A 27,047-nucleotide genomic window follows, 5' to 3' on the forward strand; every position below is an offset into this window, starting at 1 on the left:
CTGGGCCAACTAACTCATCGTCCCACTTGCTCACATGCTGGGCTCCGGCTCTACATTACCCACCTTTTCATACACGGCACAAAATCTCTGCAGAGCGGCCCGCAGTGGAACGTGTCCTGGCCACAGTCTAGCTGGGGATTTGGTGTTACACCTAGATGAACAAGGTGACCTAGAATGTACTAAAAGCAAAGGCAGTAGTTTCCTGCCCAAATTGTCAGGAAATTAAATGACTGAAACAACAACAAAACAATGGGCCAAACCGTCAAGTTTGGAAACAGCTTTAACAACTAATTTCTGATGAGACTTTCAAAACACTGATTTTTCCCAGAGCAGAAACTCAGGTTGTGCTCATTTATAACCCGTCATCCACAATGAGTCGGAGGATATTTCTTTCCGTGTTGTCAGTTAACTTTCTGATACGGTCAGAATACAAAGCAGGGCGGCTGGGCCGTAAATCAGCTCTTTGGGAGCTGATAAATGGTTATTGTACAAACCCTGCATTTGCATCGGATCTGGGGACATAAATCTAGTTCTCCTGATCTTACTTTTAAAAAAATTATCCCTCTGAAGTCAGAGTGAGCAATTTATACAGGCATTCTTTTCCGGCTGTTTATTTTTTTTTCTCCTTTACTGTCTGCCTTTTCACTTCCTGCACTTACGCTACATTGTAAAATGTCACACGTCGTGTAGAAAAAAACTACCAGGGCTTTGGCTTGGATCTGTCCACCAGGAATAATTTTATAACTTTTTGCTCGTCGAGGAATAGCAATCACTTTGGTAAAGACTGTCATAATTTACGAGACTTAGAAGGAACCTTAGAGACCATCATTTAACATGCCCTTTGTTTTATGGATGAGGAAACTGAGGTCCAGGAGTGAAAGTGGTATCACAGGACCGGGGCTTCTGTGTCAGTTTGGGAGAAATAAGGACCCTCAATAGCATGAAGAAATAGCTGTGACCTTCATAGGTAAGAATATGTGAAGCATTCATCCAAAAGCAACAGATGTGTTGATAGGGAAAGCTAAGCAGAGAGCAAGGTGCTTATTCATTCATTCATTCATTTGTTTGTTCATTCATTCATTCATTCATTCTTGACCAGACAAGTATTGGCTGGGCCCATTCTGCTAGTCATTACAACTCCGAATGAAGACCCTTAGGTGAGACTCAAAGAGTCCTTTGTTTGGCTTAGCACATGTCAAGCAGGCAAAATGAAAGAAAATCAAAATTCCTCTGTTATTCTGGGGCCCTCTGCAGTTCCGTAGTAGGGTATTCTGAAGAGCACCATGGAAAGGGTCTCTGGCTTTTGTCTTGTTTGGTTTGGTTTCGCTTTAATAACCTTGGCAAGCTCACTTTCTTGAAGATATTTTTCTTATATCTAACAGCTTTATTGAGACATAATTTACATACCATACAACCTACCCACTTAAAATATATAACTCAATGGTTTTTAGTATATTCCCAGAGTTGTGAAACCATCACCACTATCAATTTTGAACATTTTCCTCATCCTGAATGGAAACCCTGTCCCCTCGGCCCTCACCTCCCTCCCCCTCCCCTCTGCCATGGGCTTCTCCTAATCTACTTTCTGTCTCTGTGGATCCGCCTAATCTGGATGTTGCATATGAGTAGAGTCATACATTATGTCATCTCCTTAAAGGTCCTGGGTCCCTTAGAAAGGCATGAATACAGGAACGGAAGATGCTTAGTGTGTGGAGAAAAAGGCACATTCATCATTCTCTCTTTTTTTCTCCGCTTGATGAAACTTCCAAATGTGTGGAAGTGCTGAGTTTCACAGCGAGCGCCCACCGCCCCTAGGTTCTACCACTGGCCCTCCTTGCCTTATCGCACACCTCCCACCCACCCCCCGATCGCCTCCTTGCCGTGGGTTCTCCCGGGAGTGCCTTCCAACCTTCCATGTGGAGAAGGAAAAATACTGTTTTTCAAGATAAAATGCCAGTGTGAGGGATTTTAAAAGTCATTTAAAAATTAACAAGTTGATACTAGAAGCTCTAAAAGACAAAATTGCATTCAAAGGATGAAGAAAGCTTACGATAGCTTATCCAAGAAAGGAAGAGCGAGGGCCAAGGACTGCCCGGGTTTGGAAATGACAAGCCCCCTGAAGGGACCAGCTGACAACCTGGCTCACAGTCGAAGCAGGGAGAGGCAGGGAGTGAAATAAACAATTTCAGGACAGGGCCGCCTTCTCCTGCCATCTGCTAATTTGCCTATCTTTGCGGGGGAGGGCAGTGCGGGCTTGTCAGTGGTTCAGTTTAAGTGTCAATTTTGCCTCATGCATTTGGAGGGAAGAATTGGACACTGCCTGAGGGAAGGGCCTTTTTTTCCCTCTTGTGCAGCAAAAGCCTGTTAGACATGTGACTGCATGCAAAGCCCAGCCCCTCCCGGGCGTAAAAGCCCAGCCTGCACAGAGGGAGTGCCGTGTGCTCAGATACCAGGGGTGCTCAGGAGCAGACATGGTGTGTGATGAGGGCATCAGGACACAGGGCAGGCATGGGAACTGCACACCACCCAACTCTCTGCCTCTGGAGCCCATTCTTGACCTTGGGGTTTAAGTTATTCGTGCACACACAGGAGCCTGGAGAGAGGCACCTGTTCTCACCTGCTAGCCCCGCAAGCCTGTGTACGCAAGTGGTGTGACTCAAGAAGCCTGGATGACAATGGGCTGCAAGTGGTGTTTGTGCATGTTAGTGTTTTGTGAAACATTTCATTTGACTTCCTATGAAGTAAAAAGTTCTTGGTGAACAACAGTTCAATAGCTCCTGCCAATTTGTGCATGGTAATTATTTTTAATGAGTGAGGCAAACATATTAAGGCTTCTGTTGGAATAGGAATTCAAAAAGCTCATCTTGATAATTTACTCATCAGGCCCCAGTGTTTTCCGATGCCAGGGGATGCCTGGGGAGGAAAGAAAGCAGGGACTAACTAATAAGACACATCTCCGGGCCCCCCGTGACTCTGTCCCGGAGAGGGAAGGCACACAATGATGACATGGAATCTTCGTTGTGCATACAGTTATGTGTTCAATTAGGCCAAATGAAATTGCTGGTATTTGATGAGTTTTAACCAGTAAAATGGTAATTTCATGATTCAACCTAGTATTATATAGTACTGTATTAGTTGCTAGGGCTGCCATGATAAAATACCGCAGACTGGGCTTAAACGGCAGAACTTTGTTTCTCACAGTTCTGGAGGCTGGAAGTCTACGGCCAAGGTTCCTCCCAATTCGTCTCCTGGCAAGAGCCCCTTTCCTGGCTGGCAGACGGCCACCTTCTCCCTGTGCCCCCGGGTGGACTGTCCTCAGTGCGTGCACACAGAGGGGCGGAGACGAGAGGGACGTTGCCCTTAGATGTCTCTTCTTATAAAGACACCAGTTCCATCAGGACAGGGCCCCATCCTTGTGACCTCGTTTAACCTTTATTACTTCCTTGGAGGACTCATCTCCAAATATAGCCACACTGGGGGGTTCAGGGCTTCAACATTTGAATTGGGGTGAAAAGACATATAAACATTTAATTCATACTAAGGATGTAATGACTATATTATATATGTGTGTATATACCACCATATATGATGTTACATGACATATATAATGTAATACAAATATATATTATACATACATACACACAAGCCCAACATGTATCTGGTATTTATACTACACCCCATACACACATACATTAGAAATACATTTGCCCATTCGTTCACTGTCTGTTCTGCTCACCTGTCCTTGACTAAGGCCTCTGATGGGCCAGACATGTGACTAGTCACTGCCTATGAGAATAGGGGAAGACAGTCCCGCCCCTGGGCACCCACCACCTCCTATGCAAAGCACAGTGTCAGCTGATACTCGCCCTTGGTGAAGGGAGCTTCTGCCTCCTTCTCTGCAGTCTCCCCAGACCCGAGCAAAGCGCTGGGCACATAGCAGGTATTCAGAAACCGCGTACTGAGGGAGTGTAGGAATTCAACGCACAGGGCTGACGATGTGTGGTTCTGAGTGCTCTGTGGTGGGAGGTAGCCTGCCCACTCACTCCCACAGAGCAGCCACCTGCCTGGGGGATGGCCCCTGTAGGCTACAAGGCATGCCAAAGACGTTGGAAATGTGCTCCCAGGGGATGTCTCGCCATAGGAAGCCCAGACTTTCCCGGCTCCCAAGCACCGGTTTCCATAAGGAACGGGGTCGGCAGATCGCTCGCTGGTTGGACTCCACCGGCGGCAGAAGGCCCATCACCTAAGCCCAGCACGGCTGCCTGTTAGAAACTCCTCCGTGGCAGCTTGCCAGGCCATGTGCACTGACCTTCAAGGCATAATGCGAGGCTCAGCCATCTATCTCACTGTGGTCCCCATGGCAGCTGGCCCCCTTTATCGACTTCTCGAAAGCGCCAATACGCTTTTCGTCTGAGCTGAGCTCAAAGACTCAGGTGCTGGAGCAAAGGCCGTGGCATGTCAATTAATCACCCAATAAAAATATAAACTCTGGGAACAAATGCAGAGGGTTGATTAGCGCTCCCACGCTGGACTTCAGTCGTTCCAGTGTGCTCTCCCAGTGAGCTTGCTTCTTCCAGACGGTGCTCCCTGAAACATTGAGCACCTGGCTCTGACACCACCATGCTTTTGGTGTATGTGAACTTGACCTACAAGCTGTACCACACTGAGACCTGATCAGAGAGGCCCCTGACCTGGCCCACAAGCTGTAAGGGCCTTGCCCATCCCAAATTCTGAAACGCCAAGACAGTTTTACTTCACCTTATTTTGTGTTTTGGCCTTGTAATAAAGCATTATTAAAGTCTGGTAGTCCACTGAGCAAATGAGAATAAGGGCCAAGCGATGACCTCTTGACCTGGAGGACATTGGGCTGAGAGTGTCCACATGCATGTGGGACAGAGAAGGAATCCAAGCCTCTGTCCTGGAAATCAGAAAGAGAGGCTGCTTTGTTTAAAGGTGGTCACCCCAAGTCTCCCAAAGTGGGTGTATGGGGAACCCAGAACCCCAGACGCTGTACTCTGCCCTCCTTGCTCACATGATGACATTCTGGGGGCACTCTTACACCCTGGAAATCCTGCCTGCACTCACCAGCCGGGGGTGCTGGCCCAGAATAGGCTCACAGGAGGAAGGCTGGTCAAGAGACAGCAGGGCCTGGCTAGCCTTTGTGGGGACATCAAGGGTGATCTTGGGGAACGGGCTGCAGGGTCCTGGGCACAGAGGGAGAGCTGGACTGAAACTCTTCACTTAGATCTACGGTATGTGGGCCTCTCACATCTGCCCGGGCCCGGGGCCCTGGACATGTTAAAGAGGAGCAGCCCCTGAAACCTCCCCCTGTCACCTAAAGGGAACGCAACGTGAAGATCTCCTTACAAATGCCTGGGCAGACGGCAGCACCCCGCCGCTGTCCTCGCAGCACACAGAGCAGGAGGAGCTTGTGGAGGGTGGGGGCGAGGCCAGTGCCGAGGACTGTGCTTCCGTTTCACTGTCTGCAGACACGCTGAGACCTTCCAGGAAAAGTGGTGGGTTCTCTGGGGCTGGACTTAGCAGGGATATTTTTTTTCCTCCCGAGAATGTTTTACGGCCCGTGGTGAGCGGAGGTCTCAGCATCCTAGGTGGAGGTGTGTGGGCCCGAAGTGGTTCTTAGGACACGGCTCAGCATGAAAGCTCAGGGCTCCAAAGTCCTGCCTCCACACCTTTGGTCCAGCTCACGTCCTCCAAATCATGAGTCCTTCAAGAACGGGGGCCACCAGCAGCCCTTCTCCACAGAAGACAGGGGGAGAAAGGGGCCATTCACAATGGATCGATTTAAAGTGGGGACCTAAAACTGACTCAAAACCAAAATATATATACAGGAGATCTTATTCTGAAAAGAATACATGATGAAAACAAGTTTGTTTATACATTTGCTTTAACCCCAACCATAAGCCAGTCTCTGAGTGAACGCAGAGGAACCAAGGGTTGTTTTGCTTTTGACATAACATTTCCCACTACACCCCGTGACAGTGCTCACTACACTTCACGCTCAACTCAGGCAGCACGTATATAAAGAGGTGTCCTTCCAAGCCATTCAAGGCACTGTCTGCCCTCCAGGGGGCCTCTCCTAGTCCTCACTGTTCAAATCAAATCCTTTCCGAGGCTCCAGTAAACACTCTCCTCTCTTTTCTTCCACTGTTGACTGGCTTCTCTCTGCTGCGTCCTCACTCGTCCCGGTGGACTTCGGTCTCTAGCCTGGTCCACCGTCACTCGGAGCCCCCTCCTGGCACCGTGCATCTTTGGGGGGATTGACAGTTGTACCCTCTGCTGCATTCGTGTTGTATGTGGAGGGTTCTCATCACGGAGAGGCTGACTCACTGAGTCTGCCGAGCAGGGTTAAGCAAGGTGAGACGTTAGAGACAACTATAGATGTGGCCAGGAGTTCATTCATGACGCGGCCCAGGGAGCATGCAGGTGACGAGCAGCCCTTGCAGACCTTCCTCATGCTTGCATTCTCCAACCCAGGAACGCACTGAAAGCAAGATGAGCCCTCACAGAACGAGCCAACTAGGGAACAAATGGGCAAAGGAAAGCTCAAGTCGGTCCACTCGTGTCAAACGCCAGGTCGTCCTGTTCATTTCTGAGTGCGGTTCCTCGTGCTCAAAAAAAGTGCCCAACACAGACACGCAGGTGGGACATTTACCCAGACCCCAGCAGTGCCTGTAGGGGGAGCCAGGCTTGGTCATTGACAAGGAAATGAAGAATGATAATGATCCTTAACCATGGAAGCGATCTTGCGGTTGCATTTTGGAAGCATCTGTTTAATGCTTTCACCAACACTGACGTGGTAACTCATGGTTTCATCTAGGGTTGGCAAGTGCGTTCTCGGACTTTAGAAATCTGAGGTTCTGCAGTCCCAGCCAGTTGTTGAAAGAGCCACATTGTAGTTACTTTATCAAGATCCCAGTTTCCTGACTTTTCTGACATTGTTAAGTTTGTGGCTTTACACACTGAGTCTGTCTCTGTACATTTTTCTATATTACCTTTGCCATCAATTTTGCCTGAGGCACTAATGAGAGGAACTTTAAAGACGGTTATAAGCAGTGCTCTGAGGACTTCACTTTAAAAAGATAAATAAATAACTGCTGCATTTGTGTAGGTTTCAAAGACCGGGTGGGAACCTTCGTGAATCATCTTTGGAAACGACTTTGTAAGAGGAGGATGAAACCAGGCCAGAAAGAACCTGGGCACAGCCCCGTCCTGTCGCAGGCACAAGGAGGCCCTATCATAGCCATTGTGAGGGGACCAGGGGTGAATTTTAACAAAGGATTCGTGGCCTCAGACGAGAAAGCCGCTGTGACCCATGCTGTGAGAAGCGAGAAGCTGCCTTGCCTTGCCTGGAACCCAGGCTGGGGGGTGTTTAGAAATGACTCGGAAGGTCGCTGGCACCTGGGGAGCGTCAGGTCCCTTCTGTTTGCCAGGAGGGCTTGGTGCACGCAGGCCTCCAGCTGAGGGCCAGCGGGGTCCGCAGGCCAGGGTTCTCCTGCAGGTGCGCCCCTGCTTCCGGATGCTCACGTGCGGTCCGCAGCACCCTTCTGGGCACCCCTTCCTCTCCCACTAGCCAAAGCAGAAAGTGACTGTGTGACTGTTTTTTAGAGTAAATCCTTCTCCGACCTCGTTCATTCTTCATCCCCACAGAGTCATTTGTCCCAGGCAAGTCTCTAAGTTGGACTTAGACATACGAGCCTTCAAACAATAGAACAGCCTACACCAATATTATTTGAGAATTTCTAATGATGACGAATTTCTAAATTCATACACACATGCTACATGATACGAAACCTTTCTCAAATGTGTGTGATTTTTTGAAAACAGAAATGTGATTTTAAGGAAGTGTTCATAGTTTGGGTGTGTTTTGTTTGTGTTGTTTTAGGAAACAGTAGCATACTGTAGACTCCAATCCTTTGTTCCTGAACTATCCCCTAAGGACAACCCAGCCCCAGGGCCTAGCCCCAGGGTTTCAGCTCCAAGCTTCATCATTAGGGGTAGGATGGAGGGTCTCAGGCTTTGGTGAATCAGAACCACCTAGAGATCTTGGCAAAAATAAAAAGGCCCTATAATACTCAACAGGCTTGGTAAATGCCAAAACTGGAGAGCCAATAGCATGGGAAAAGCACCAACCCTCATGGACAACTTTCAAGGCAAACAGAAAATACAGACGATGTCAGGAGACAATGTCAGGAGCTGCGCTGAAACCAGTGTTCCGTGTGAAAGCTGTGTGACGCGGGTTAGCTGCCGGCCCGCTCCGAACCTTTGCTTCCTCCTCTCTACAATGGGGATGGTAAGAGCTAGCTCCCCACTGATGGGACAGTAACACCCACTAATGCACCGACATTGTGTGCCGCATCCTCGTGATCAGTGAATGCGTGCCTGCCATTCTAGACAGAACAGAAGGTAAATACTAAAAATAGAAGAACTTTCCCTGCACGCAGTGTGTTGTGTGAGGGCAACTGCCTTCACAGTTCTGATCACAAGTGTAATTAAATAACCATTTGTGCAGATACTAATTAGTACCCTCTCCCCCTGCCACAGTATAAGTTCCAACAAAGCAGGGATCCACTGTAGCGCTTACCCCACACAGCGCACGGTACCTGGCACACGAGACAGTCAGCAAACACTTACACAAAGTGAATGGATGAATGAACAGAATGGTCACCTTGAAAATGTACATGTATGCAGGTATACACCTATGCACGGGCTAGAAGCATCTAGACTAAAACTTTAGTAGTCCTTATTTCTGGAGGTAGATGCGGGTCATTTTCATTTCCTTTTTTCTGCTCCTCCATGTTGCCTGGGTTTCCCACAGTGAACACAGAAGTTGTAATTGGTGTGTCTTTGGGGAAACGGGAGAGGCACTGGGGTCAGCCACCACCTTGCCTGAGTGATTTCCGGCTTCCTCAAGGGTTTTGACATGTGGTCTCTAGAATTAAAATGGTTTTAGGAGAAACAGGAATTAAATGGTTTCTAAGAATAAGTAGGATTGCTTTTGATCCACCAGCTTCCCCATTCCGCTCACGGAGCACGCAGAAAAGAGTTACCGCGGCAGGCCGGAGACTGCCGTCCGAGCAAGGCCTGCTTGCGCGGCTGGCCTCGGCTGGCCTCGGCTGCTGGCTGGAAACCTGGGTTTCAGGAGGGTCCCCACACTCTAACCGATCAGGGTCTCCCCGTGCCTAAGTGTTTGTGCAAACGAATATGGCTTATGCTGAACACCTGCTTTCCTTCCGGAAGTCGGGGGTTTTGCTATGTGCCAGGCAGAGGGTGCCTACATACATGGTCAGCGCCCCCACCCCCGCCCCTCGAAAAATCCTGGGCACTGAGTCTATAATAAGTGTCACAGGTAGACAGCATTTCACATGTGTCACCTGAACTCACCTCTGGGGAACTGAGTGCATTCCGGGTGATTGCCCCGGGAGGGGATTCTGGAAGGGGACTCTGGGAGCGGGTGCCTGGTTCCCCGGGACTTCACCCCACACATTGCCCCTGTGCTGATCCCGCTCTGTGTCCTCTCGATGTAACAAACCCTGGCCAGGAATATGACCACACCCTGGGTCCCGTAGGTCCTCCCAGCAAGTCACTGAACCCGGGGGTGGCCTTTGGGACCCTGACACATGGGCTAAAGTAACAAAACCCCTTGCTGAAGCATGTAGAAGTCTGAGCCCACCCAGGGATATCGGGAACAGCACTTAGGTGGGAGTCTGGCTGTAACAAAAGAGAGAGATCTTCCAGTAGCCCTTTTAAAAATGTTTATATTTATTGGTTGATTTGAGAGAAAGAGAGAGATCAATTTGTTGTTCTGCCTATTTATATATTCATTGGTTGATTCTTATATGTGCCTTACTGGGGATCAAACCCACAACCTTGGCATATTATGACGATGCTCCAACCAACTGAGCTACCTGGCCAGAGCCAGCCAATGGCCCTTTTGAGGGAGAGGGTTACCCATGGGGAAGGGATACACAGGCACCTCAGGACAAAGTTCTTTAGAATTCTGGGTCCCCTAGAAATGAGTCGGTCAAAGCATGTTGAAGAAGGCTTGTACTTTCGTTCACTCACTCCTTCACTCGTTCACTAACTGCGTGCCTACTCAGTATGTGCCAGCCCCTCTTCTAGGCCTCAGAGACGGAGGGCTGAATAACACAGATGAGGTCACTGTCCCACGGAGCTTACCTTCTGAGCTGGAAAGCCAGCCAGGGCTGGAGGCAGACTTCAGATAGGACGATCCGCACTGGCTCTGCAGGGAACACAGAGGCCCCAGGGTTGGGGATGAGATCCCAATGACGACAAGATCCACGTGAGGAAAACCCAAGGAGACCAGTGGGAAATCTGGGAGTCAGTGGAAAAGTCTCAAGACTAGGATGCATTTGCTATGTTCAGGGAACACAAGGAAGGCCCATGTGCCTAGAGCTTAGGGAAGGTGAGGGGAAAGCGGGAAATGAGGGTGGGGAGTTAGGCAAGGCCTTGAAGACCATGGTCAGGAGCTTGGATTTTATGCTATGCCCAAAGGGAAGTCTTCGGAGGATTCCAAGCAGGAACTCACACAATATGATGTAACATTGAAAACGATCACCCTCGTTGGTCTTTGGAAGGTGGAGTGCAGTAAGTAGAACAGAACCAAAGAGTCAGGGGTAGTGCAGTGGTCCAAGCAAAAGATGATCCCGAGTTGTCTCGCCTCCCACTTGCTACAACGCACCAGAGGCAGAGGACTCCCACCAAAACTGTCTTGGCCCATCGCAGGGGTGGAAGGCGACCTCCTCAGACACAGGCGTGCATTGCTTATTTTCATGGTGGGAGTCAGAACATCTGGTGGGACCAACCCAGCCTTGGTCCACACACCATCAGAAAATGGCAGCTCCCGTGAGAGCATGATGGTCAAAACTGCAATCTAGTAGAGCCGCATGCAAGGTGACCCCCAGGGGCTCTGAGATGCTGGGCTGGGAGAGTCCAGCGAAGGGTCTAGAGGTGTCAGGAGCCCCTCCCCTACCCCCAGCTGTTACGGAGCCGTGGAAGGTCATAGCCCCACAAGGGCTAGGCCAGCTCTACCTTCATCCTCCTGGCCCTCAGAGGTCCTACACAGGCCACTCCCTGGACAGCTTTCCTGTCCATGTCTTCTGGCTGTGGCATTCCCCGGGGCATCTCCTGTTACTAAAACTGGTTTCTTCCGCTCTGGTTCCCCGGGAGAAGGAGAGAATGCAGCCTCTGGTGCCTCCGTGAGCCCCGTGATGCGCTGTGACTGTCTGACGGAGCAGGACTCCGCGGTCCCCTGGCCCTGCCACGTCTCCCGTGCGTCTCTCCGAGGCATGGAGTGCGCCCTCCCTGCGCTCTCAGAGCCAGAGCCACCTGCGCTATTTTAAACCTCCGCATTTCCTTCTGCTGAGAACTCTGTAACTTTCTAGTTCTGCTTTCAAATTAAGTGGTTGATTTGAATCACTCATGCAGGTATTTCATCTACTGCAGGGGGCCCGCTGGGCTGGAATTAAGTAGGGAGCTGAGTGTGCACCTACTGTTTCCTTCCTTCCCTGTGGTGTCGCAGGGCTGTTTTCCTCCTTCAGTAGGAACGTGAAGTCCCTCTGCATTTGCCTTTTCTTCGTTTCCGTTTTCCAGGCCCTAGTAGTCTTTCCCCTCCTTACTGACTCCTCTTGGAGAATGAGCCGCAGTTAGGTTCATATGTTGGTCCCCAAAAAACCATCCCTCCGCACCGTATGTGACGTTGCCAGGATATTTCTGATGGCCGCGCTGCCGTGACTGCAGCACGTCTGCAGAGCCCTGGGGACCCGGGGCTGGCTGTGCTTGACACTGACCCCAACCCAGATCTGCTCCCCAAGGTAAATCCGTGCTGCCAGTTTGTGAATAGACGCCAAGACCTCACGTCCAGGACCTCTCTTTGTGTGTTTGCATATATTTGAATATGCCCAAGGATCGAAAGGCCTCAGGAAGGCACTCAAATGCGTCATGAGTCAACACAATTGATTGAAAGTCCAGCTTTCCCAGACAGTCAGACATACCACCTACATCAAATAGTAAACTTCCAAACATACGGATATACATAGTATATATAATTATATATGAAAATCTGTAGTATATATAACCATATATAAAAATAGGTAAATAGATTGATAGATCTCTAGCTAAGTCATATTAGATATATGATGGTAGATATCTGTATCTAGCCAGCTAGCTAAACTTGCCCATTTCTAGTGCCCTATTGTATGGCATGGATCCATTTGGCCATTCCTGCACTAATAGCATTGTATTGCTTTATAACATTTTTAGTCTAAAATAAAAGGAAGGCTGTACGAACCCATGTGGTTTGGGTATCTATGCCAAGCAAACATGGATCCCCGCAGCACAGAGTAGGCACAAGAAGCTTGCAGAAGGGACGCGTCCAACCTTTGAGTCCCCTCCTCCTTCCTGCCGCTGTCAGGGCCGCAGGAGGGTCAAGCCTAAGAGCCACTGGCCCTGGAAGTTCTTCCCCATCACCAGCTGGCCCTGGTCCCTCTCCTGGCAGCTTCCTGCTTCCCTTCCCAGAAGGGGTGCAGCAGGAGCAGAGTTAAGTGCCCCACCCCCACGCCTGCTCTGCCTGATCCAGGCTAATCAGCCTGCTGGCATCTCCTGGCGCCGACACTCGAAAAAGGCAGAGCTCTGGCGAGCACTCAGGCAGCTCCTGTGAAGCTACATTACAGACTGAAATGAGTCCCGGTTTTAATTTGGTTTTTCTTCCCCTGTAACAAGCAAAGTTCACATTACAGATAAATTGCCTGGAAATTCCAATTTAATAAGGCATATGCATTTTTCAGGCCTAGAGGCACAGAAAACATCTCACATGCTGGTATTTTTATTCCAAAAGTTTTATTAAAAAGACAGCCTTGGAAGTGTCAGAAGTGTACATAGAGTGCCAGGCCAGGCGGTCACAGGGCCCGATCTGGCAGAAGGGCCCGCTGGCCAGGCAGTGGGAGAGCAGCTGGCTGGCGGTCGTGGGCTGCTCTCCCCTCTGGGGAGAGAGCTCCGAGGCCAGGGAGGATGACTCCTACACTCAGGGTCTTCCACCCAGCTCTTAGTTTGGGTCGCATGGATGCAGCATCACCCAGCACTGGACACTCGGGCATGCTCAAATGGAGTGTCCGTCCATGGCTGTGATTCTGAGTAGGATCTGCAAGCTGGCGTCAAGGACATCTAGGAGACAGGCGTGCCTCCCAAGGTCTCCAGGGAAAGGGGCACCAAATGAAATAAAACCACAGAGGGAAACAAAACCAAAGAGTGCTGTGAAAACACAGTTAAGTCACAGAGCAATGGATACCTGACTACTTTCTGAGGAAGAAAAGAGTGAAATGCTGCCCTGTAGACTCTTCAGGCCTTGCGTTCCCTGGGGATGTCATGCGCACAGGACTCATGCGCTGGGCGCCGTTGTTAAGGGACAGCTTCCAAGGTCACGTCTGCGAGCTTGTAACTGCCTGTAACAACTTCTTACACCAGAGAAGAAGCAAACGCGGCTGCCGCACGGCAGAACCGAGGCGTCCTACGGCCAAAACATGACAGAGGGGGAAGCAAAGAGCATTGTTTCTTTGCCGACATGAAAGGCTATATTATTTCTGGTTGTATTTATACTCTAAATTCTGAGTTGAGCAATCAGAGGATAAATAATAGTCCATTTAAATTTTTCATTATTTCAAATATGTTAAATCACCACAAATCACTCCTACATCAAGGGTGAACTTGTTACCTAATAAGATGGGAAACAAATGTTACCTTTCTTTGGATTTTCTGTTTCTGTGATTGTTGCAACTGAGAGAGAAAGGATGTAATAACACGCACTGGACAACCACCCTGCACCAGGCATCATGCTTGGATCTGGGGGTGCGGAATGACCCATGCCTGGTCCTGAGCGTAAGTAGCACACCTGGAATCTGGCACACCTGTGCTGAATTCCAGCTTCGCCACTTCTTAGCTGTGCTGCTTTCAGTAAGTTGGTAAGCCTCTCTGAATCTTACTTATCTTTAAAACAGGGATGATGCCAACTTTATTTGGTCGTTGTGAGCCACAAAAATAAATGCGATGCTAAGTTGTTTAGCACAGAGCCAGGCACAAAAGGCATGCAGTGGTTTAGCCAGCTCTAACCTCTTCCTGACGTGAAGAAGCTCGGAGTGTGGTAAAGGCAGCAGGCCCACAGGGCCCGTGTTGCACTCCACAGGCGTCAGTCTGTGCACGTGCCCGGCAAGGGCCTACAGGAGAGACTGACTGGTTCTGACTGGGCACTCAACACTCGACCAAGAGGAGGCATTTCAGCTGGGCCTTAGAAGGCAGAAGGAGCTTGCAGAAGTGTACGTTTCTGTCAAAATAAAAAACGGGTGTTTTTGGAGTAGGTTGTTCTCAGGAGTAAGACATGTCTTCTGTTTATAAGAAATATGGAAATGATCACTGAGGCAGCAAGGGAGGGTGGTGGGGGTCTGTGTCAGCCTCATTCATTCCCCTCAGTGGTTCCCCGTCACTGTTTCAGCTTCAGAGTGTCGTTTTCCCAGGGCCCCGCCGACTGATACTCCAAACATCCCGCGGACAGTGCAGAGCCCACCGGAAGAGGACACTCAGGGCCTGGCCCCAGGGCCCGGCTGACACACACAGGGGGGTCTGACTCTGACTCTGACACAGCACGCAGCGCTCAGTGCTCCTGACAGCTGCCCCACGGCCCCTAGGACCACCCCGCCTCACAGAGGGGGAAGCCAACACGAGTCACCGGTCCAAGGTCACACAGTTAGAACCCAGGTCGTTTTTCCTCCAGAGCTTGTGCATTTAACGCCCATGTGATGCTGGCAGTGTGTGCTGGGCAGAGCCAGGGCGGACGGAGCTCAAGAGCCAGGCCCTGCCCCGACGCGGCTGCACACCAGCCTCGGTCTCAGGATAGTCATTTCTCTGGTTTTGTTTCGTATTCGGGGAGAGTGTTTTGGTTTGAGTGCTGCTTGGTCTTACTGCTCTTGCACAGGAATGCTATCTGTTTTTTCCTTGGCAAAAATGTCAAGTACTACATTTTTAAAAAACAAAATAGCAATTCTACTTAAGATCTCTTTTTTAAATATGCAAGTAGGTTTAAAATGATAGAAGTTCTGTGAGAACTAAGAAATCTATAGTCTGTCGTTTCATAATAGAAAAAAAATAAAACAATTAAAGGATCTATAACCTCCGGCACCCTCTCAAGTTCCTTGTCTGTACAGTGGGAATGACAGTGTGCCCCACCTCCCAGGGCTGGCGTAAGGGTGGGAGGAGTGGGTCCAGGGGGCTCTGAAAACTGTGCCTGGCACACGGCATGCTCCCTGTCACCGCTGTTGGTGCTGTTATTCGTAAATGGGTGCTGTGCCCCAGGGCTACTATCAGACAGACCAGACCTGCCTTGTCCTGCGGTCCAGGGTCTGGCCCACCCTGTTCTCGGGATGAAACTGAGTTTGACTGGTGCCCACAGAGGTGCTCAGGTCTGTTCACGTGACCCAAATGCATGAGTGACAAACATGAAACCAGAGCATCTCTCTGTGAATTAAAATAACGATGCTGTGTCCGGGGGTCTGACAACACCAGTCGAAGCCCAAAGCCGGCCAGAGGCTGGTGCAAAGGCTGCAGTGGAGCCTGGGAGCAAGCGAGGGTCTCCCGGCGGGCGGTCCTGCTGGGGCCGTGGGTGCAGTGCCGCTTGTTTGGGGCAGCTGAGCTGCTACCAGAAGGCTCATCGTGGCAGCTGCTCAGACTACAGCTTCTTTACCCCAGTCTCCTTCTCCAGGGCCCAGGCTGACCTGCCTTCAGTGACCACAGCTGCCCTCAGGGGACAATCACCTTGCAGCACCCTCCCCCCCAGAATTACCTCTGAGTCATGGCCAAGGAACCTGGGTGGCTCCCTTTCTCCTTGGCCACACATCTATGAACAGCCCCCGGGGCTGTAATCTGAGCCATTCTACAGTCACCCTAACTCTACCCTCAGAGGTAACTTTTTCTCAGAATTTGGGAAGGATCTTCTACCCACCCACCACCAAGTCAGCTGGGAAGCAGCTTAGCAGGGGGGTTCAAACCCGAGGCTCTGGGATCACACTGCCTGGGCCCAAACCCTGACTCTCTGGCCTTAGTAGCCATGTGGGCTGTGCCTCAGTTTCCTCATCTGTAAGTGGGGATAGTATACCTAGTGCGTTCATTTCCTACTGCCAATGTAACAAATTACTTCAAACTTGGTGGCTAGAGATGTATGCTTCCCCAGTTCCAGAGGCCAGAAGTCAAAAATCAGTCTCACTGGGCCGAAACCAAGGTGTGAGCAGGGCCACGCCCCCTTTGAAGGCCCCGGGGAGGATCCTTCCTTGTCTCGTGCAGCTTCTGGTGGCTGCAGACTCAGCCTCCACTCTGTGGTCATAGGGCCTCCCTCTCTTCTGCGTATCTCAGATCTCTCTCTGCTCCCTCCTGTAAGGACATTTGTGATGCCATTTAGCCCCCTCTTCTCCCAAGAGTCCAAAATAATCTCTCTGTCTCAAGGTCCTTGACTTAATTAGGCCTGAATGGTTTTGCCCAACATTCACAGGTTCCAGGGATAGGGGAGGGACATCGTTTCCACTGGGAGGACTAGAATGGTAATTTAAACCCTTCATCTGGAGATCTGCAGCCTCGTCGATTAAGTCAGGCTGTAGACACGCTCAGAACCAAAGCGGGCAGTGTGTGGTCAGCTTCGGCACGGGGAGGGGCGTGTATTTCAGGCTGGTGGGGAGGTGGCAGACAAACGCCAGTGAGCGCACTTCTGGCAGAGGCAGTGGTGGGGCTGGAGCTCCTGCAGAGTGTCCGTGGGTCAGTGCCACATCACCCACGCCTCCCAGTCCGAAGAAATCCGTGTCACGGTCAGCTAGTCTCCCTGACAGATGAGACTTTCATTCCTTCCTTTATGCACCTTTATCGTGATTTAATTTCTCACACTTAGCATGTGTTGCTTTTACAACAACTTCAAAAATAACAATAACATTTTTTTTAATCTTTAATGGTTTCCCATGACCCAGAACCCAAACCCCATACAACAGTAGTTCAGGTTCTTAATCATCAGTCTCTCCAAACTCATCCACTTTCCGTTTCCCCTGGAGAAACCGCCGTATTTTGCCCTGTATAATGTGCAGCCACATTCTTCTGCACACCGTACGCAGGGTTATTATACCATTATTATACCCAGGGTATGTAATTATATGCATGTATCATGCGCATCCTTATTTTTCCCTCAAAAATTTGGGCAAGAAAGTGAGCACTATACACGGCAAAATACCATATGTTCCAACCACAACCATTTACCTTCTGGTCCTTAAATATTCACTCAGCAACTGTCTGCCAAGGGGCATGCAGGCGCTAAGGAATACTTTCTAGGAGCTGGAGTCATCACCATGAGCAGATGCCCTGCCCTCCTGGATTACACTCTGGTTAATATCTCTGTCCTGTGTGCCAGCCTGTACTGTTCTCTCTTCCTTACCTGTCCTCTCATTCTCCGACAGCATCCCACCCATTCCTCCTGTCTTAGTTCCGATGCCGCATCCTCCATGAGGTCCCCCAGGGTCACCCTCCGTAGAGGTAGTGACTTCTTCCTCCAGGTGTCCGTGGGCCCTACCTCCACCTTCATGGCAGCGCTCCTCCCACCTGGGCTTTACATGAGGTTCATTCAAAGTGTAAAAGGAACATAACTAGACTTGGACTTGGGAGACGAGCTGTGAACTCTGCCTCCCTGAGAGATGGGCAGGTAAGAGTTCCCTCCTCCCAGGCTTGTCATGAAGAAGAAAGGAGGCACATGTACCAAACATTTGGCACAGGCAGCCCCAAGGCTGGCGGGCAGCCACTGCTTTCTCAATGAACAAGTGTAACTGTAATGATGTTTTTGGATTCGTATGGAGACTAGGATTATCTGGCACTCAGCATAGCAGCTTGTGCCAGCACTCGGCAAATTCTTGAATCAGTTGCGAATGTAACCTAATGTTTGGGAATTTTTTTTCAGGTATGCCGTTTACAAGGACCCAGCAGGCTGGCTCAACATCAACCCCATCAACGGGACCATCGACACCACAGCCGTGCTGGACCGTGAGTCCCCGTTTGTGCACAATAGCGTGTACACCGCCCTCTTCCTGGCGATCGACAGCGGTGAGTACTGTTTCACATGCCGTCAAGTATGTGCTTTCCAGTTATAAATATACTGTTACATTTTTGCATGTATTCTGATGTGCCTGGAGGCATTTGTAGGAAGCATGTAAGTATGTGGGGGCAAGGGAGGCTAGTGATTAAACACACATTGAGCACGAGTCCCGAATTCCCCGGCCCTGGTCCAGTGGGAGGCCAGAGCGGCCAGCTCGCTGTGCTCCAGCTCAGGCAGGTGCTGCGGCAGGGGCCACACTGTGTCCCCATCTCCCTGTCCTCCCTGCGTGACTGCTGACACTGCCTCCTTCTTGCCTTCAGACCTGTCCTGGAAGTGGTAACAAGACTTATCATCATCCTGTTGGTGTATCACATTAGCTGACATCTGATGTTTACTTCTTTTTTTTTTAATCAAAAGATGTTTGTATCTACTTTTTTGATTTATTGGGGTGGTGTTGGTTAATAAAATTATATAGGTTTCAGGTGTACAGCTCTATAACACGTCATCTGTGTGTTGTGTTGTGTGTTCACCACCCCAAGTCTGCTTTCACCGCCATTATCCCCCTTTATCCTCTTCTCCCTCCCCCACCCCCGTTCCCCTGGTAATCACCATATTGTTGTCTATGAGGTTTTGTTTGGGGGTTTTTTTTTGGCTTAATCCCTTCACTTCACATTTTTTTACCCAGTCCCCCAGCACCCTCCCCTCTACAGCTGTCTGTCTATTCTCTGTATCTGTGAGTTTGTTTCTATTTTTTTGTTAGTATATTTTGTTCATTAGTTTCCACATATAAGTGAAATCACATATTTGTCTTTCTCTGAGTGGCTTATTTCACTTAGCATAATCCTCTCCAGGCTCATCCACGCTGTAATAAAGGATAAGATTTCCTTCTTCTGTTATGGCTGTGTAGTATTCTGTTGTGTAAATGCACCACAGTTCATGATCCACTCATCTGCCGATGGGCACTTGGGCTGCTTCCGAGTCTTGGCTATTGTAAATAATGCTACAATGAACATAGGGTGCGTATATTCTTTTGAATCGGTATTTTGGAATTTCTTCGGTTATATTCCCAGAAGTGGAATCACTGGGTCATAAAACAGTTCCATTTTTAATCTTTTGAGGAACCCCTAGACTGTTTTGTACAGTGGCTTCACCAGTCTGCATTCCTAACAATGGGGCACGAGGGGTTCCATCTTCTGTACATCCTCACCAGCACTTGTTTGTTTGCTGGTTTATTGATGATGGCCATTCTGAAAAGTGTGAGGTGATATCTCATTGGGGTTTTAATTTACATTTCTCTGATGATGAGTGACATTCAGCATCTTTTGATGTGTTTATTGGCCATCTGCACGTCCTCTTTGGAGAAGTGTCTTTTCAGGTCCTTCGCCCATTTTTGATTGGATGGTTTGTTTTTTGATGTTGAGTTTTATATGTTCTTTATAAATTCTGGATAGTCACCCCTTGTCAGATGTATCGTTGCTGCATATGTTCTCCCATTTAGTGGGTGTCTTTTCATTTTGTTGATGATTTCCTTTCTGTGCAAAATCTTTTTAGTTTGATGTAATCCCACTTGTTCATTTTTTTCTTTTGTTTTCCCTGCCTGAGAAGATACATCAGAAAAAAATGTTGCTATAAGAAATGTCAGAGATTTTGCTGCCTATGTTTTCTTCTAGGATTTTTGTGGTTTTGAGTCTAACATTTAAGTCTTTAATCCATTTTGAATTTATTCTTGTATATGATATAAGGAGGTGGTCCCGTTTCATTTCTTTGCATATATCTGTCTAATTTTCCCAACACCACTTATTGAATAGACTGTCTTTACCCCACTGTACATCCTTGCCTCCTTTTTTATATATTAACTGACCGTAAAGGTGTGGGCTTATTTCTGGGCTCTCAATTGTGTTCCACTGACATACATGTCTGTTTTTGTGCCAGTACTGTGCTGTTTTGATTACTACATCCTTGTAGTATAGTTTGATATCCAGAGGTAGTGTGATTCCTCCAACCTTGTTCTTCTTTCTCAAGATCGCTGTGGCTATTTGGCATCTTTTGTGGTTCCATACAAATTTTTGGAACATCTGCTCTAGTTCTGCAAAACACGCCACCGGTATCTTAATAGGAACAATGTCTTTCATCTTGGTGTCATACTCCTGTCTACAGAGAGGCATCTTTTCCTTAACCCAAGTTGAAAGAAAGTCCCAGATGATATCTCTGACCTTGACAATTGAATTGTTGCCACAGCTTCTATCCCATTATGATATGCTACCATGGAAAGACATCAGGTACACTCAGCTAATAGTTCCATTATCACAAACAATCGCTGTTCATTCAAAAGCCAATAATCAACATCCACGTGCCAGACACCATTCCAGAGGCTGGGGATGTGGCAGTGAACAAACCAAAATGTCCTCATGCGACCAACACAATTTTGGAGAAAAAAGATGAAAACTAAGTGAAATACATAATACAGTTTTTTTGAGAAAAAGAAAGCATACTATTTATGTATAAAAGATAAAAGATGTCAGGGTGCTATACTTTTCACTAGGTGGTCCTTGAGAGCCTCGCTGCGTAGGTGACATCTGAGTAAAAACATGAAAGAAGTGAAAACTGGAGCAGAGAGCATGGGTGATGCATGAAGGGAAGGGGAGGCAGGTCATGGAGGACTGCGCGGGCCCCCACACCATCCTCAGCTTCTACTTGGTGTGAGATGGGGCACCCCTGCTGAGGTCTGCGTAGGGTTCAAAGTGCCACGATCATTCCATTGCTCTGTAGAGATCAGACACAGGGGACAAGGGCAGAAGTAGGGAGACCTCACAGGAGACTGATGATGATTTATGTCAGAGGGTGTCTTGGGCCAGCACAGGGGAGGTTCTGAAAGGAGGTCAGATTATGGGGATGTTCTGAATATTTCAGACACAAAGCTATCGGGATTTGCCATTGGCTGAGATGGAGGGATCAGAGTCGTTTGGGGGCAGGGGGCATGTTAAACCAAGATGTCTATTGTGTCAGCACACAAGAAGTTCTGCTCACCCCATTGTTCCTAAAAGCCAGGTGTTCAGAGTGAAAATTCAGTTTTAAGTCCTATATATCAAAATGAATCCTTATAGGGCTCTTTATATGTAGCCTTCATTGTACTCAACCAGGGTGAACGAAATTCTCAGACCCCATCTCTGCGGGCTGGGTACTCATACACAAACCAGGTCAGAGAGCATGAGTCTAAAAAGTGGGTCATCAGTGTGATGTATAATAGGCAGGCGGCTTCAAAATAAGTCAACCTTTGAATTTGCCCTTGCAAGACAGGTAGGTCTGGATAAGCGGCAGGTCAGGAAGTGGAGATGCCTGAGAGCACAGAGCAGAGGAATCAAACCCAGAAGGGAGTACGACACGGGAGGTGAGAAGTGGAAAGAGGAGAGTTGTATCCACTGTGAGTGAATATGTAGAAATTTTTTGGATACAGGTGGGAAAGTCCTATGTTCAAAGCATCTCAAAACCCAGACAAGTCATTTGATGGAGCAGGCAACCAAAAGGTCCCGTAAGTTCTGGAGGAGGAAACTGACACGATGAAGTAGCACATAGACAGTCCTCCACGGAGACCTGGGCACTGTGCTTGGTCCTGGAGACGCACAGATGAGTAGTACATGGCCCTCGTGCTCAGTGAGATAAGGAGTTGTTTGGGGAACTGGGTTAGTAAACAAAAGGTTGCAATAGGATATCATAACTGTTCTGTTGGAACTAAGCCCAGGGGAGCCCCTTGTCCAGCCTCAGGGGTGGTCCCGGGGAGCTTCTTGGTTGAGGGGATCTCTCAACAGAGTGGCAAAGGGTGAGTTGAGAAAAGGTCAGTCATTCTAATAGAAGCCCGAAAGAACATGCATATGCGGGACCCTGAAAAGCTGGTGAGCGCTACTGGGCCTCGCGTGGTAGGCTCCGTAGGTGCAAAGAGGAGGGCGGAGAAGCAGGCAGGCCCCTGACTGTGCTAAGGTTGGAACTCGGTCCTGTGCCGAATGCCCAGCTCCTGTCGCAATGCCGGACTCAGAGCGTGTGTGCGCACATCTAATAGTCATGAAAGAGATTAGCAAGTGCTCTGTGCCAAGGAGTGTGGCTTGTGTTACTTACCTGCTTCCAGAAGAAACTTTGTGGATGGGCTTCTTGATCTTGTAATAATGGATGAGATGGATATATTCAAATTTTGAAAATTCTTCAAGCTGTATTTATGGAAACATGAACATTTCTATATTTCAGTAAAAACTTAACAAAAAATGACTTCACAGAGAGTGTGTGTCCGGTCCATTGCGCCTTCCCCAGGAAGGCCATGACCATTCATGTATTTCCCTACGTACCTGTTTGCTCTGGGGACAGACTCTCAGCCCTTACTGTTCTCAGGGAGGACGCCCTCGGCTGCTGATGGGCCGGGAAAGGTGAAGGAGAGGATGTCCTCAGAGAGAGCAGAGCGAAGTCTACATCTGCAGTCCCTATAAAGGCAAAGGACACCCCCATGAGTTGTAAAACACAGCTCAGAAGGAGAAGGAAGCAGCACCAAAAGAGAAATTTCTTCTACATGCTTCTCAGAGACTAGAAACCGTGAGAGCAGAGCGGAGAATGTAAAATGGCACATGGAAGCGGGGCTGAAAAGCTGCTCAGGCTCAGAGAAAGAGAAAGCTTTGTGGACCTTGGGGCCCCAAACCCAGCCTAGATAGATTCCAGAACCATGCGTCATACTAATACTGACAATTACCGAGGTATGGAGGATTGGAGAGAAGACACTTTAGCCCCTCCCTGGAGTCCGAAGCCAAGCTGTGACCCACAGAGAACTCCAGGACACACAAGGCATTTTTTTTGTAAACCATTAGCAATTTTAATGAGCTACAAATTACCCAACAATAGCATTTCATTACATCTGAAGTGCTTTTGTTTTGCTAAAGCTGGACTGGCTATAGTTAAATGATTAGAAGAGTAAAGCCTTTAATCCTATAGATTAATAAGGTGTGACCTTTAATGTTGGCAAGGATTTTGTCCTTAGAGACGAATGTCATCATTTACCTTCCGTGGTCCAGATTTTCTGAAAAGGTTAAGATAGTGCCTTCAGAGTACAGGAATGCTTTTATTAAAGACTTGGATGAACAAAGAATTGCTGGTCCATCTTTAAAAAGGAGGGGGAGGGGAATAATAATTGCAAAGGAAAATATCGAGGTGGAGGATGAACATTCAGGAAGGCAATAAGAGAGAATCCCTTTGGGGATGCCGACAAGAGGACAGAGCAGCCGCAATTAGCACTGGGCACATTGTGGTGTGATTATCGCCCTGCTCAGGTAATCACAGAAAGGTCAAATGTTAGTCTCACTGTCTTACATGGGCTGTAAACTGTCACAAGCAATTTCTCCTAAGAGTTCGGGACTCCCAGCGGGGCTGGTCAGGGCAGGAAAGGCAGCGCTGGCTGCTGCTTCCTGGCTTAGCGCCATTTGCTCAGAGTTTATTAGGCTGGTCTTTCTGCCCTGATCACCTATAACCTCACCTTTCACTCCTCCTGCTCTGAAACTGTATAGGGTCCAGCGTTCCGCAATTATTATCGAATGTCTTTTATGCCCTAGGAGAAGGTCTGAATTGTGACTTCAAAAGTCAAAGACAGTATTCGGCCTCGGATAAATCCAAATGCCCTCACTCCAAGCACCTACCCTATGCAGAGTTTAAAGGAAAGAGGGAAATATACGTATCTATATATGCTTTAGTTCTCCCGAAGGCTCCATGCTTTGAACCATGAAGCCCCTGTTCTCTCGAGAGCTCACATGAAGTCTTGATATGATTATCAAAAGTGTCACATTCCCCATCCACTTTCACTTGAAAGAATAAGGGAATGATGGCACAAAACAAGCCTGATTATTGCTAAATTCAGCAGCATGTTTTCATGACTTAGCAGCTTGTGCAAGGTGTGCCTGAGCCTGCCGGTGCAGGATGGGATGTGGGTTACCAAAAAGACACGGGCACAGAACCAAGCACGGCAGCTGTAAAACTCGAGTGGGATAGACCAAAATAATGATTTTTCATAGGCTAAGATCTATCATGTCCCAACCTGTCTTTTCCCTCAGCCCCTACATGACAGATGTTCTGATAATGCCAGCTGATTCAAAATTGAAATGCTGTGCAAAGTACATTTAGATTGATTAAAAGACAAAAATGTTACCCAGCCCCACAGGAAATGACTTCTGAACTACTAGACAGCCATGGCCCCCAAACTGAGGATACCCGGGGATATAAACTTTAAAAAGAGGCCTCAATTTATGGTGTGTCCCTTTTTGTAGAGCAACCAAGCTCCAAGCTGCATGGAGGATGTAGCAGATTATTTAGATTAATTCTACTTAAAAGATGCTAGTTTGGATAAAACCAAGCCATTAGTTATGATGGCAACCCAATTAAGCCTGTTTAACACCCCTTATCTCAGCTGTTATAGTAATTGAGGAAGAAAAATAAATTGAAGACTCAGCCATCATTCCTTGTTACTTGAAGTACCAGTAAAATATCAATCACACTGGAAATACTAGCTATAATTTTGTCACTGACAAAACAGCCCAATAAAACAACTCTTGGGATCCGGTAAAGGACAGGCTATGACCAAAGCCATCCAGATGGCACGCGCAGCCCACAGGGACAGTGGGGCCTGGAGCCCTGCTGGCCTTCGATGAGCCAGCTCCCCAGCTTAGCCGAGGTGTGCAACTTACGCTCTCTCAGCCTCAGTTTCCCCATCTGCAGAATGAGGACAATGCTACCTTCCCTGCTGGGCTAGAAACCATGAGGACAAGATTCCTGGTGCTGAGTAAACATTTAGTAAATATTTAAGTCAACTGACTTGAACTTACAGACTGGCTTTTCTAAAAGTCAAAATCACCAACACCTGAGGCAAACCATGAACTGCCATCGGATGACCACCCTGCTGGTGGTCTGAGCATTTTTCTAGGGAAGGAGAGGGCCGCACAGCCCTTCGCTTGGAGTAGGGCTCTAAATGAAAAAACTAGCCGGAGATGCCACCTTGAATGCTAGACGGTTCACGGAGCCTGCCTGTCTGAATGCGGACAGTTAAGCCAACACTCGTCTGCCTAACCGCAGGACATTTCCACATTGATCAGCCAAATCAGACATCTTAAAAATAATGTGTCCAGACATCCATTGGGAAAAGAAGCCGATCTGAGTGTCAAAATGCTGTCTGCAATGCCCATCTATGCCAGTGCAACTCCTCCTGCCAAGGTGTCTCTTAACTGGTCCTCCTCTGTGGTTCCTATTCCCCAGGTCGGATAATAGCATCGCCAGCTGCACAATCCCCAAGCCAGAGCCCAGTGCCCTACCTACCCATCTCCCCCAGCCCAATTCTGGCTGTGGGCTCAGCCTCCCTCACCAGCCTCCACTCCTGTGTTCCAACCGCCCTCACCTCGGCCCTCATCCTCAGTCCCATTACCACACTGGCATCCCAGCTGGGCATCCTGTGTCCTCTCTCCTCACTCAAGTTCATTCCTTTCTGTGCTTCCCAGCATCCTCCGCTTTTATCAAAGCCACTCTCCTGCTTAAAAGTCTTTGAACTTCTTCCCACAAAATAGCCACACTGCTTCCTCATCCTAGAACAGCTTCTCCCTCTCCACAAACTGTTCTCATTTCTAGCACACTTCAAATGCCATCCCTTCACACAGCCTTCCAACCTGTGTCCCCAGGCAGTTAATTATACCACGCCACACGCCCCGATGACATTTCCCCTCATATCTCTTCCTGCACTTACAATGTTGTTCTGCCTCTGTTTATGTATCTGCTTCTGCCACGCCATTAGCATTTCAAGAGCAGGCACCCTCTACTGTTGATTTTTCTGCGTATCCACCCAGGCACAGAGCAGAGTCCCAATAACTGATTATTGACTGAATGAATAAAATGGACTGTCATGTTTAAACATGACCTCCAAATAAACTCTTCCCCTGTTTTTTTCCTTTTCTCTAAAGTCAGCAAAATGGAAACAAAAAAGCCAAAGAGTTCACTTTTTTAAACAGTTCAGTGTTTCAGATTATCGTCTCTTCTAAAAGAATATTTAGTCCAGTTAAGTGAATAATTGCCCCAGTTCTCCATCAAGTATTACACAGAAACCTGGCATTATCTTCTGCAAAGCTATTTTCTACCAGGGTTTTTGTTGGCGAATAGTTACATTTGTTCAACATATAAAATGGAATTGCCAATATCTTTATTAACAAAGCAATTCTTGAAAATGCTTGTGCCTTTTCATCTGACTTACTGCACTTAGCCGACAGTCTCAAGATCCATCCATGTTGTCACAAACGGCAGTATTCCATCTTTTCTTATGGCTGAGTAGTAGGACAAGAACCATGATTTCATTCATATGTGGGACAAAACAGAAAGCAACAAACAAAAGAAACCACTCATAGACACAGACATACTGTTGTATGGTGGTTACCCGGGGGAGTGGCGAGGGGAGACTGAAGAGGCTGAAGGGGTCACGCATGTGGCGACAGAAGGAGACGAGACTCAGGGCGGTGGGCACACGATGCAGTACGCATGCAGGTGACGCGTTGTAGAACTGCACACCTGAAACTTATGCAAACTCATTAACAAATGTCACCCCAATAAACAATTTTAAAAAGATACTTGTGAATTTAAAAGTAATGAGATTCTTGGCTTTATGGGGCAAATGCCAAAATGTTTTAAATTATGATACTGAAAAGCCATAGTAAATAGAACATAGGGATGAACTAAACAATACAAAGGATGGCCTTACAGAGAAGAACCCTGGTCCACTCTCATTTTTAAGTGAAGATGAAGATAAGCTTAGAGCCCTGTTCATATGAAGTAAAAGATCCGGCACTTATTTGCTCACAGATGCAAAGCAACACAGTGGGAACTCGATGGGAGGTACGCTGCCCCATCC

General features: G+C 48.3%; 1 protein-coding gene across 1 annotated transcript in view; it reads left to right on the forward strand.

Moving 5' to 3' along the window:
• CDH13 (cadherin 13) overlaps window positions 1–27,047 on the forward strand; it is a 1,016,810-nt gene that overhangs the window by 972,274 nt on the left and 17,489 nt on the right. Inside the window, exon 11 of the mRNA XM_028501894.2 lies at window positions 18,008–18,150. Within this exon, the coding sequence (XP_028357695.1) occupies window positions 18,008–18,150 (143 nt within the window). The remainder of the gene's footprint in view (window positions 1–18,007; window positions 18,151–27,047) is intronic.

This window comes from Phyllostomus discolor, chromosome 12 (assembly GCF_004126475.2).
Source record: "Phyllostomus discolor isolate MPI-MPIP mPhyDis1 chromosome 12, mPhyDis1.pri.v3, whole genome shotgun sequence".
NCBI lineage: Eukaryota > Metazoa > Chordata > Mammalia > Chiroptera > Phyllostomidae > Phyllostomus > Phyllostomus discolor.